This window comes from Maniola hyperantus, chromosome 2 (assembly GCF_902806685.2).
Source record: "Maniola hyperantus chromosome 2, iAphHyp1.2, whole genome shotgun sequence".
Taxonomy (NCBI): Eukaryota; Metazoa; Arthropoda; class Insecta; order Lepidoptera; family Nymphalidae; genus Maniola; species Maniola hyperantus.
In genome coordinates, this window is record NC_048537.1 from 17011293 (window position 1) to 17024490 (window position 13198).

The 13198-nt window shown below is 42.3% G+C and overlaps 2 protein-coding genes across 7 annotated transcripts in view; both read left to right on the forward strand.

Moving 5' to 3' along the window:
* LOC138404017 (uncharacterized) overlaps nt 1-2484 on the forward strand; it is a 42089-nt gene extending 39605 nt beyond the window's left edge. Inside the window, exon 4 of the mRNA XM_069506754.1 lies at nt 2352-2484. Coding sequence (XP_069362855.1) covers nt 2352-2484 — 133 coding nt within the window. The remainder of the gene's footprint in view (nt 1-2351) is intronic.
* A 348-nt stretch (nt 2485-2832) lies between these two features.
* The window catches only part of Obsc (Obscurin), a 70352-nt gene continuing 59986 nt past the window's right edge, over nt 2833-13198 (forward strand). For 5 of the 6 annotated variants that reach the window (XM_069506730.1, XM_069506736.1, XM_034975009.2 and 2 more), the window contains exons 1-3: nt 3145-3260; nt 8110-8280; nt 12511-12676. In XM_069506730.1, the coding sequence (XP_069362831.1) occupies nt 8159-8280; nt 12511-12676 (288 nt within the window). In that variant the 5' untranslated portion in view covers nt 3145-3260; nt 8110-8158. Of the gene's footprint in view, nt 2949-3144; nt 3261-8109; nt 8281-12510; nt 12677-13198 lie in introns of those variants that run through there. The other variant, XM_069506734.1, reaches the window with a different exon arrangement.

Sequence of the window (13198 nt, forward strand, 5' to 3'; positions counted from 1 at the left end):
TTTGCAATTCTACGTAAATGCTTGCAGTTTTTGCTTAGGGTTCCGTTGTAAAATAATTTATAAAACACTATCTTAGTATTACTTTTAAAAAACTTTAAAATGCAAGTTTGTGAATTCTTCTATATATATAGTAGGTATATAGGTAGTGATAGCCTAGTGGTTTGGACGTCCGCCTTCTAATTGGAGGTTTGGGGTTTGATCCCGAGCACGCACCTCTAACTTTTCGGAGTTATGAGCATTTTAAGTAATTAAATATCACTTGCTTTAACGGTGAAGGAAAATATCGTGAAGAAACCTGCATGCCTGAGAGTTCTCCATAATATTCTCAAAGGTGTGTGAAGTCTACCAATCCGCATGTGGCCAGCGTGATAGACTATGGTCAAAACCCTTCTCACTCTGAGAGGAGACCCGTGCTCTGTAGTGAGCCGGTGATGGGTTGATCATGATGATGATGATGATGACATAGGTAGTAGTAGGTACCTACATAAAATTATATTTTCCTTGATTATGTCTGCGGCTATAAGTAGTATTTGTATTGAATATATTTATGTTCATTTATATACACGGAACCCAAGTTATCGTTTAGACTCAAACTTACAATTCAACGAAATGCTTGTCTTGCACTTCACAAAGGTACAGGATGTAATCTAATAGCTTTCAGTTATAAAATTACTAATAGGTACCTATATCTGATTATACTAGATTATGCCTACGACTTCGTCCGCGTTGATTAAGTTTTTTCATTCCCGCAGGAACCCTTTAATTTTCCGAAATAAAATGTAGTCTATGTGTTAATCCAGGGTATAATCTATCTTCATTTAAAATTTCATCCAAATCCGTTTAGCTGTTTTTGCGTGATTGAGTAACAAACATCCAAACATCCACACTTTCACATTTATAATATTATAAGTAGGATCTTATTCAATTCGTCTATACCTATACTATGCGGAAATGCATGGGGTTCTAGTTCCGATTCCTATTCGAGTAACTACGGTAACTTACTATTATTATAATCAGCTTGGGTTAAAAACAAACTTTCTGTATTACTATTTGGAGAATAAAAGCGTAATACCAAAATAATAAATAAACTATACAATAAACGTCTATCTATTAATTTACTGTTAATTTAGTATCAAAAGAAGTAATGAGGAACCAACTAAATTACACCCTGTATTGATTACTATTTGCAGAAAACACTTGGTAGACATTAGGTACAAAAATGAAGTAAACATGATGCATCGTATTTCAGTCAGCAATATACCGATTAGCAAGAAATATTTCGCAATTTAACTTGGATATGTTACTTTACCTATATAAAATAGGTGTTTCAATGTTAATGTTTTTCAGAAGAACGCCTTTTCCTTCCCAGAGATGAGCTCGCTACCACGGTAAGTAACGGTAAGTAAAAGTAACCTTTTAAACTCCCTTTGCTGGAAAATGACCTCCTCTCAGATAGCGATAGGGATTTGAGCCTGAATCCACCGCGCTGGCTCAGTGTGGTTGGTGGGTAAACACATGTCAGATAATAATCATCCAAGCATGCGGGTTTCCTCACGATGTTTTCCTCATCGTAAGTTGTGATAAAAGCGTGCATAACATAACACTTTATTTGTTGATGGAGAGCTCGCTTTCTGCCAATGATAATGTATTCACGTATCGTGGATTCGATTAATGGATTCACGAGCGCCGCGTCGCCTAGCGCTCAAACTGCTTGCTGGCGTACGCGAGTCGCTTCGATCGTAACGTGAACATACAAATATTGTTTATGAATATGTTTATTCACTTTCTGAAACAGATCGAAATCGACTCAAGACAAAACCAGATAGCAACCGAACTGAAAATCACTAAATCATGTTTCGAATGAACGAAATGCAAAAGCTATAATTGGGCATTGCTAGATCACTAAAGCATGTTTCGTGAACGAAGTGGAACGAAGTGAAACGAAGTGAAACGAAACATGCTTTAATGATCTAGAATGCCCAATTATACACTACTAATTTTATTGAAATTGGTTTTATATCAATCGAATAAAACTGGGTTTTCTCCTAATGGTTGTGTAAAAATGCGTATTTTGGGGAAACTTTGCGATTTTTTTATATCAAGCAAAATTGTGCCAATCGTGTTTTGGCTCTCGTAATTCAGTAAAGAATATCTTTAATTTGTATAATATTAAAAAATAAATAAAATTTGTAGTTTTTGAGGCCAAAACTTTATTCTTTGGATATCCGAAATGTGTTTCAAAAACGCTTTTGGAACATATATCACCTTAAGAAAAGAAAACCTCTGCCCAACAGTAGGACATTGTTATAACTGTTTATCAACTACTGACAGTAATTTTCTGTTATTTTCAGATGGCTGGTGAGGGTGGTGGAGGACGTGCAGGGAGGCGAGCTGTGCACGCGGCAGGGCTACGTGCCGGCACATGTGCTGAAGGAGAAGCTGCCAGAGAGGGACCAGACAGCACTGGCTGCCAGACGACAGTAAGTGTCTCAGTCATCAGGCGTCGGGTCCGTAGTGGGGGTGGTGGAGGACGTGCAGGTAGGCGAGCTGTGCACACGGCAGGGCTACGTGCCGGCACATGTGCTGAAGGAGAAGCTGCCAGAGAGGGACCAGACAGCACTGGCTGCCAGACGACAGTAAGTGTCTCAGTCATCAGGCGTCGGGTCCGTAGTGGGGGTGGTGGAGGACGTGCAGGTAGGCGAGCTGTGCACACGGCAGGGCTACGTGCCGGCACATGTGCTGAAGGAGAAGCTGCCAGAGAGGGACCAGACAGCACTGGCTGCCAGACGACAGTAAGTGTCTCAGTTATCAGGCGTCGGGTCCGTAGTGGGGGTGGTGGAGGACGTGCAGGTAGGCGAGCTGTGCACACGGCAGGGCTACGTGCCGGCACATGTGCTGAAGGAGAAGCTGCCAGAGAGGGACCAGACAGCACTGGCTGCCAGACGACAGTAAGTGTCTCAGTCATCAGGCGTCGGGTCCGTAGTGGGGGTGGTGGAAGACGTGCAGGTAGGCGAGCTGTGCACACGGCAGGGCTACGTGCCGGCACATGTGCTGAAGGAGAAGCTGCCAGAGAGGGACCAGACTGCACTGGCTGCCAGACGACAGTAAGTATCTCAATCATCAGGCGTCGGGTCCGTAGTGGGGGTGGTGGAAGACGTGCAGGTAGGCGAGCTGTGCACACGGCAGGGCTACGTGCCGGCACATGTGCTGAAGGAGAAGCTGCCAGAGAGGGACCAGACTGCACTGGCTGCCAGACGACAGTAAGTATCTCAATCATCAGGCGTCGGGTCCGTAGTGGGGGTGGTGGAAGACGTGCAGGTAGGCGAGCTGTGCACACGGCAGGGCTACGTGCCGGCACATGTGTTGAAGGAGAAGCTGCCAGAGAGGGACCAGACTGCACTGGCTGCCAGTATAAGTGTCTCATTCATCAGGCATCGGGTCCCCTCACTACGGAGTGAGGGTGGTGGCGGACGTACATCATCATCATCCTGATCAAGCCAACCTCGGCTCACAACTGAGCATGGGTCTTTTTTCAGAATGAATAGGATTTAGGCTATAGTTTGCCACCGCGTTGGCCAAATGCGGATCGGCAGACTTCACACACCTTTGATAATATTATGGAGAAATCTCAGGCATGCAGGTTTCCTCACGATGTTTTTCTTCACCATTAAAGCAAGTGATATCAGTACCCTTATATTATTATAAATGCGAAAGTTTGTTGGTTTATTGTTTTGCTGGTTTGTCGTTCAATCACGTCGCAACGGTGCAACGGCTTGACGTGATTTTTTGCATGGGTATAGAAAAAGACCTAGAAAGTGACATAGGCTACTTTCTGTCCCGGCAAATCAAAGAGTTCCTACGGGATGTTTAAAAACCTAATTCCACGCGGGCATCAGCTAGTTGCTTATAAAGCACAAGCTCCAAAAAGGTAGAATCCAACCCTCAATAGAAGGCCAACGACCTAGGCCGTGTTTTCCTTCACCGTCAAAGCAAGTGATATTGCTTATAACGCACATAGCTCCGAAAAGGTAGAGGTGAGTGCCCGGGATCGTACCCCCCACCCTCTGGGAGGAGGCGGACGTCTTAACCACTGTTTAAGTGAAGATACAAAGTGATATAAAGGGTCGAGATGTTGACAGGAATGAGGAGGTGGTAAATAAAATTGCAATTTACGTGACAGACTCGACACGACAGACGACGGACGAATTGCTTCGGAGAATTTGTCGCGCGTACAAATTTATAAGGGTCATATAATTTTGTGTAACACCTGAAAGTCATTAATTAAAAGAAGAAGTAAAATGTGCTCTTTTGTGATTTAGCGTTACAAGTAAAGCCAGCTTAAATGTGTTCGTTTGTTGGTTTGCCTTCAATCATGTCGTAACGGAGCAACGGATCGACTTGATTTTTTTCATGGTTATAGTTAGTACCATATTTGAACAAAATAAATGATTATTAACACGAGTAAAGACCTGGAGAGTGTCATAGGGTACTTTTATCCCGGAAAATCAAAGAGTTCCCATCGGATTTTCAAAAACCTAAATCCACGCAAAGTCGCGGGTATCATAAAATAAATAAATAAATAAAAATAGCTTTATTTTCTCCTTACAATATTTTCCTTATTACTAATACAGTGCATAATTAATAAATAATAAAAATAAAAGAATTATTAGTAGGTTAGTAACTATGTTTCTTATTCTTAAATAACTATGTTAGTATAATGGGTTTCATTGTAAGGACCGCCTAAGGCGGTAAAAGCCTCCTCCATTAGAAACGCTGGTATCAGCTGGTTGATAAATAATGTATGCATGTATTCCAAAAAAAACGTAAACAGGAAAATGTGAACTGTAAACTAAAAATATTTCCATTTTAAGCTCCAAAATATTAGGTCAAAGTAATTTTGGACGATGAAATTTGGCCTAACTAGCTGATGCCCGTTACTTCGTCCACGTGGATTTAGGTTAAAAATCCCGTGGAGACTCTTTGGTTTTCCGGGATAAAAAGTAGCCTATCCATCGATAAAAAATTACAAGATATGGTCAAGCGAACAAAATTTTTCACGGTTTAGGAACCAAATAAATCAGCGCCACCTCTTACTATACTCATGAACGACCCGTTTGAAATCCAGACGTCACTGAGGTTGCATTGCTGCTTAAGCACCACTGAGTCGGTGCCATTTTGTTTGTTCAATAACCCTGTCCATACGAAGTCATATTATATAAGTCAATGAGCCTATCTCAGTTCTCACTCTCGAGGTCTTTAGAAATGTCCATGCAAAAAATTACGTCGATCCGTTACTCTGTTATGACGTGATTTAAGGACAAACCAACAAACAAACACACTTTCGCATTTATAATATGGGTAGTGAGTAAAATATTAGGTCGAAGTAATTTTGGGCGATGAAAATATGGCCCAATATTGCAACGATCGCAAAGTATCTGATGACAGAGAAAGTATTCTTCCGAGTTCCGTGTTTGTTTTGCTTCGTCACAAATTCAGGCGATTGCCTTTAGTAAGCTTAATGTGGTGAGTGAAATATTAATTTTTGTCATTATTGGGTCAGCTTTGTTCTTTAAATCCGGGAAAAATGCCCATTGTAACGGAATTCCCCTGTCTCCCGCCATCATTTCACGATTTTGTTTTCATGCAAAACCTTGTATATTGCTTACTCTTCAGGCTGAATTCTCTGTGCCCTGTCCCCATTACCGAAGGTTAACTGGAAAAGAGTAGGTACCTCTAGTTATTAAGTTCGCCTGTGTACATTCTATCTTTTTTCATGTGCAATAAAGTGGTAGGGGAGTGGGCTCCCCTACCACTATAGAGATAGAGGGGATTTTGGGATTTACTCGAGCGCGTCAGATAAAGACAAGGTAAGTTAATTAGATGCAGAAAAGTGTGCATTTCATTGATCTGACAATTTGAGCGTGGCATAAGGAAATGGGAGACTGGGAGATGTCTTTTTTTCTTTTTTCTTTTTTTTTTAATTTATAGACTCGTGCTTGGCTGCAATTAGACCTGGTGGGAAGTGATAATGCAGCCTAAGATGGAGCGCTCCCTTCTACACCTTCGTACGACCACCCCCACCATGCAATCCGGCAGATAAATCCCCACCAGTGAAAGGGGTTTCATCATATAACCTTTTTTTTTAGCACCTAATCTTCACAATCCAATAGGTCCCCACGATGCTCGAGTAAATCCCTATTTAGCCTCTTGGGCTCCACTACTAAAGAAACTAACTAGAAACAGAAACAAACTTGCAGCTCCTGCCTTCCGCCTCAGGAAAGTCCAAAAGTCATTTGTGGGTATTGGTATTACCTTTTATAATAAAATCCCGCAAACTATTTTGGACTTACCTTTGCACAAGTTTAAAAAATCTATTAAAAATATGCTCCTGAAAAAAGCATATTACACAATTGAAGATTATCTAAATGATAAAAGAGCGTGGATTTGACCTGCAGCTCGTTCCAGCAACGCACAAGACTGCAAATACTATTTTATACATGGCATAATTTTGTACCTATATCAAATATTTGAAAAGAGCAACCGCCGAGTTTCTTGCTGGTTCTTCTCGGCAGGAAAGGCATTCCGAACCAGTGGTAGATGCATCCGACTATTCGTAAGCACTTGTAAAAGTTTATACGAATAAAAAAGATTTTCATTTCATTTCATTTCATTTCAAAGAGTTTAAAACAAACAAACACCAACCAATGATAAATAATTGTCACGGGCATCCATTTCTCAATATCCAGTGCACGCCAATTAGTCAAGTTCACCACCTCAATGTCCAATCCCTCTCAATGCCAGCTACAGACAATAAATTAATATTTCAGAAGTGACAAACTTCATTAATATTTCCGGTGTTATTGGAAAATAGCCTGCGTTAAGCTGGGCGCATATTTGACATTTGACAGTAGGTTCCGAACATCACGTGAATGTGGAGCTTATAAATAGGCGGTCTCTGGTTTGAATTTAATGCTTGGATATCTTCTAAATTAATTCATGTATGTAGGTATGTTCTGGAAGCTTGGTATGTGGCTTATCGATATTCTACCTGCGAAGCCATTCTTCAAACTGGTTGAGCGTTATTGGTAACACACACAACACAACTATAGTACGCGACAGGTCGAGAATCGAGATGACAGTCGGGGTGGGGTCACCCCACACACCCGCACAGCCCCCTCAGTAACCCGGTGCGGGATAGCGCTGGACACCCCAATTGCCATCTCGACCTGTCGCGTACTACTGTGGACATGTCCCACAAATTGCCATGGTATAAAACTCACAATTATGCACAAACCTTTACACCTGGGATGTGCGATTCATAAATTATAGTTTTCAGACAAGCCAAAGTGTCAAGTGGAAATAACTGTTCACGTGACAAAATATGATCTAAATCTCTCACAGCTTCGGCATGTGGATGAAAATATTATGTTGGATTAGTTTTATATTTAGCTTATTTTTAACCGACTTAAAAAAGGAGGAGGTTCTCAATTCGTCGGAATCTTTTTTATGTTACCTTAGTATCTTTATACTTTTGTTTTGTAAACAAAGTTGCAAATTTTACAAATATTCATTCAGACACCTGTTTAATTTTTCATTGCAATCGGAACGTAACACAGAAGAGTCTCTATAACAGTATGTCCAGCTGTGGACAGTTTATAGTGATGATGATGATGGTGTCGACCTTCCGGGATCTTTACTTGCTACTTCCCTTTTCACCATATAAAATTACTTCAAGCACGTACCCTATCCAAAATCTGGCTGGCATCATGCATTAGATATTATACATTGCATAAAAACTCTCTCCCTCAAGGGGGAGTTAATCTTTGCTTGAACTCAATCATATATTAGATGTTCTGGCAAAACTTGGCTTTGGTACCTAATGCGACGGGCGGTGAATTATTGGGTACGAAATTGATTTATCGTGTAAAACGGCTGATTTTGTGAAGAGTTATTAGGTCCTGTGTAAATTATTTTGGCTGTGGTTGTGACGAATTTGGGAGACTGCTATACTCGATATGAGAGCGCAAATTCTAGGCTAAACTTCTCTTAGATTGCGCTTTAGGTTCTTCTTTAGGTCCTGAGTTTTATAACGGTTCTCTTATCGTGAAGGGCAGTGGTGCGCGAGCTGATCGAGACGGAGGAGGAGTTCGGACGGGACATGCAGCAGGTGGTGGCGCAGTACATGCGGCCGATGGACAAGGCCACCACGCCCAAGCCCGTGTTCGACAACCGCGACCTGCTGTTCTCCAACTTCAAGCAGATCTGCGAGTTTCATACCACGTGAGTGAATATGAAATTGCTTACTAGTACCTATTTGATTTGATTTAATTTAATTTGATTGGATTCGATTCGATTCGATTTAATTTAATTTAATTTAATTTAATTTAATTTAATTTAATTTAATTTGATTGGATTCGATTTAATTTAATTTAATTTAATTTAATTTGATTTGATTCGATTTAATTTAATTTAATTTAATTTAATTTGTAGAGTGGGGTTTCTCAGGCGATGAAGAAAAGAGGAGGAGCTTGACAAGAAAACGTATATATTTTCACTATTACAGTTTGTGACAGTGATACACTTAAGCCTAGCGTAAAATTCTGTCCCAGCAGATGTGGATGCAGAATTTATAGGTACTACTGAAACTGGCGTTGAACTCTGTCCCAGCAGGTGTGGATGCAGAGTTCGTTGCTCGTTTGAGTACCGGGCGAAGGGCGATTTGTTAAACATAAGCTGGCCGATATATTCCCGGCCCCGCGGTATGGAGTAGCGCGAAGTAACAACCTACTAGCGCCATCTAGTTTTCAGGTCGAGAACTAAAATGGGTGTTATAGTCTCCCCCTCTGTCTGCGAAGTCGTCCCGACGAGAGAGACAGGAAACTAGGAAGCTGGTCTCAGTTCTGCTTCGGCTTTGGAGGTCTTCCTCGAGGGCGTCGGGTGTTCATTCTCACCCTCCCCCTGCACGAGAACAGCTCCGATGGCGAAGTTGCTGGCGTCCGTCTTGATGATAAACGGTCTCGTCTCATCCGCTTGGGCGAGCACAGGGGTGGTGGTAAGGAGCTTTTTTAACTCTTCAAATGCAACAGATTGTTCCTTAGCCCATTTCCACTCTGCACCTTTCTTAGTTAGCCGCGTGAGGGGCTCAGCGACTTCAGCGAAATTGGGCATGAACCTTCTATACCAGGAACACATTTGTATGAAGGACATCAAGTGTTTCAGATTTCGAGGTTGCGGCATGTCTACTATAGCGCTAACTTTATCACTATCAACCTCCAAGCCATTCGGCACAATGTAATGTCCTAGGTACTTTACACGTGAGCAGCAGAATTTGCTCTTATCTTTGTTGACGGTGAGATTGTATTCTCTGAGTCGATTGAATACGTCTTGCAGATCTGTTAAATGCTGCTCGAATGTGGACGACATTATTATCACGTCATCCAGGTAAACAAGGATTTTTATGTGACTGAGGGATACCCGAAATCTGTCCATCATTCGTTGGAAGGTAGCCGGAGCATTCCGTAATCCAAAGGGCATTCTCTTGAACTTGTACATTCCAAACGGTGTCACAAATGCTGTTTTGCTTTGATCTTCCCTTTTAACTTGGATCTGCCAGTAACCAGCGCGTAGGTCAATAACACTCATGCAGGGTAACGGTTTTGCGTGATGTAGCAAATCGTCAATCCTCGGAAGTGGGTACGCATCTGGTGTAGTGATAGAATTGAGCTGGCGATAATCGATGCAAACTCTCTGCTCACCATTCTTCTTAGGGACCATAATGACAGGAGCCGACCAGGGAGACGAACAGGGCTCAATAATATCTTCTTGCAGCATTTTTTCGATTTCCTTTCTCAGAATGGCACTTTTCATCGGTGACATTCTATATGGAGGGACTGAGAGTGGATCATGGTTTCCAGTATCGATGCTGTGCTCGGTCACGGTTGCTGGCTTCCCATTGGGTTTGAACACGTCTTCGTTCTTGGCAAGAAAACTTTCTAGACGTTCTATATTTATGGAGAATATCTCGGTTTCGGGTTCGGGTTCGTCGTCATAGTCTCTCAAGCTTTCCACAGCATCTTCATACAGAGCATCTAGTACGGGAGAATAACCATCAAAAAGTTCAGAGGGTTTCCTCTTCAGAGGGCTGAGTGTCAGAGGGATGAGCGGACCGTAAGGTTGGTCCGACAGTGTACTTGTCTGACTGCCTTCAGGGAGCGAAGGCGAAGTTACTAGGTCCATTCGGACAGAAGACACCGTGACATTAGGGTAGTTCAGAAAACTCTCTTTGTAGAGTTCGAAGATGTTGTCTGGCTCTTCTAAAAACCACCATGTGAACTGGGGTAAATCAAGCACTATGTGCGCGTCTTGGATAAAGCCTACTCCCAATAGTGTTCGATTTTCACGTGACTCGGGGAGCACGAGAAAGGTTGTCAATACAGTGCGTCCATTAACTTTCACGGGCACTTTTGTAATCATGACATTTTGCTTCTTAGGTATACCATCAGCCAGGGTCACTCCAACATCCACAGCAGTAAAGTGGTAACCTTTACTTTTAAGACAGCAGTATAATTCGTACGAGGCGATGCTGCTTTTGGCGCACGTATCAATAAAGGCTATACCTTTTGTTCCATCAACTTCAATGGGTATGACGGGCCTATCTCTGGCATCTGTGGTAGTACCTATAGCGCAAAATCCGATGTCCGTGCTTTTTGTAGCCATTGGTGATTTCCCTTTGTGGCAGGTGGTACAATTGCTTCGAACAACACCTGGAGTGCCACAACCGTAGCAGCTAAATTTGGGCGCTGAAGGCGATGGCGCTTGCGTGGTCGCCGCTTCGGTCGAGGACCCACTCGACTTCGCACGATTCGTTTCGGTTGCATTGAGTTTATCCTTTCTTTGCTTAATGCGACAATTTTCTATATCGTGCCCACTATACTTGCAGTATTTGCACCGCTTTTTCCCGCGTTGGGGTTGTCTACCTGCCCCTTCACTTTGTGCCTCTTCGGTAGGTGCGTTCTCGTCTTTCTTTTGTTCAGAGAGAAGTCGTTCGGTCGCGCGAGCCTCTTTGAGCAGATCGTCGAAATTATTGACGCCGGAACGAGGGACCTTGTCTCGAATCTTCAGTGACAGAAGCCCGTAGATCATGTCGAGCTGTTGGGTCTCTGGATGGCTTGGTTCCGGGAGCTGGCTGAAGAGCAACCGCTTGTGGCGTACGAAATCCTCCGTGCTTTCATCGGGACCTTGATTTTTTTGGCACAACTCGGTATAAATAAGGTAGGCTTCATTTTTGGGTGCAAAATTATCCCGTAGGCGTTTTTCAAATTCCTCCCAACTTTGTACTGTTGCCTTGGCTCCCTGCCACCAGACACCTGCATCCTCTTTTAGTAGCAGAGGGATTTGGTCCAAGGCTGCCTGATCATTGATATTTTCGGCACGTTTGAAAATATTAATAGCGGACAGGAAGGCTTCTACGACTTCTGAACCTTTATTGCCATTGTATGAGTACTTGCAGGTAGTGAAGCTGCCTTGCGTCGGTTTTGGCTGTGACGTTGCGGTACTAATCTTAGCAAGCAATCGTTCGAATTGTTCGTTACTAAGTTGGACTGACATCTTCGGATTGTTTTTACTTTTTGTAGTAGTTAGTCTTCCGTATTTAGTAACAATATAACCAGGATTCTGTTTCCGCGTTGCCTTTTGCCTGTGTTCCGCTTCGTCGCAGACTTCCTCGTCGTTCTTCATAAGTTGCCTGCAGTCGCGTCGGACCGGCCACCAGTTGGAGCGCCAAATTTGTAGAGTGGGGTTTCTCAGGCGATGAAGAAAAGAGGAGGAGCTTGACAAGAAAACGTATATATTTTCACTATTACAGTTTGTGACAGTGATACACTTAAGCCTAGCGTAAAATTCTGTCCCAGCAGATGTGGATGCAGAATTTATAGGTACTACTGAAACTGGCGTTGAACTCTGTCCCAGCAGGTGTGGATGCAGAGTTCGTTGCTCGTTTGAGTACCGGGCGAAGGGCGATTTGTTAAACATAAGCTGGCCGATATATTCCCGGCCCCGCGGTATGGAGTAGCGCGAAGTAACAACCTACTAGCGCCATCTAGTTTTCAGGTCGAGAACTAAAATGGGTGTTATAAATTTAATTTAATTTAATTTAATTTAATTTAATTTAATTTAATTTAATTTAATTTAATTTAATTTAATTTAATTTAATTTAATTTAATTTAATTTAATTTAATTTAATTTAATTTAATTTAATTTAATTTAATTTAATTTAATTTAATTTAATTTAATTTAATTTAATTTAATTTAATTTAATTTAATTTGTAGTATTTTGATTTGTAGTATGGATATTTTATTTCCTGCCAGTGCCGATGACGACAATCGTGAGACGAAGGATACGCAGGTTCTAATCCTGCCATTTGATTTTCACTTACTCACAAAGTGGATGCGTTACTAGCTCAAGTTTTGCGTGGCACATCATAATCAGCTGATCTATGTTATCTGGTCCAGGGGTCTCCTAGAAGGCATCAAGTACTACGCCGAGGAGCCGCGCATGCTCGGGCGCGCGCTGCTGCGCATGGAGAGAGAGTTCGACAAGCATGTCGCCTACTGCCGCGACGAGCCCAAAGCGCAGGAACTGCTCAAAAACGACCCCGTCGTCTCCAAATACTTTAAGGTACTTACTCCGAATACTTTCCAAAGCAAACGTACTAGATTTACTTACGACTAATAGAGTCTTGGACTGTAGTTATCCATACTAAATATTATAAATGCGAAAGTGTGTCTGTCTGTCTGTCTGTCCGTCTGTCTGTCTGTCTGTCTGCTAGCTTTTCACGGCCCAACAGTTAAACCGATTTTGATGTAATTTTATACAGAGTTAGTTTGCATCCCGGGGAAGGACATAGGCTACTTTTTATCCCGGAAAATTTAAGAGTTCCCACAGGATTTTTAAAAACCTAAAGCCACGCGTACGAAGTCGCGGGCATCAGCTAGTCTAAATATATAAAAGGAAAAGGTGACTGACTGACTGACAGACTGACTGACTGACAGACTGACTGACTGATCTATCAACGCACAGCTCAAACTACTGGACGGATCGGGCTGAAATTTGGCATGCAGATAACTATTATGACGTAGGCATCCGCTAAGAAAGGATTTTTGAAAATTCAACTCCTAAGGGGGTGAAATAGGGGTTTGA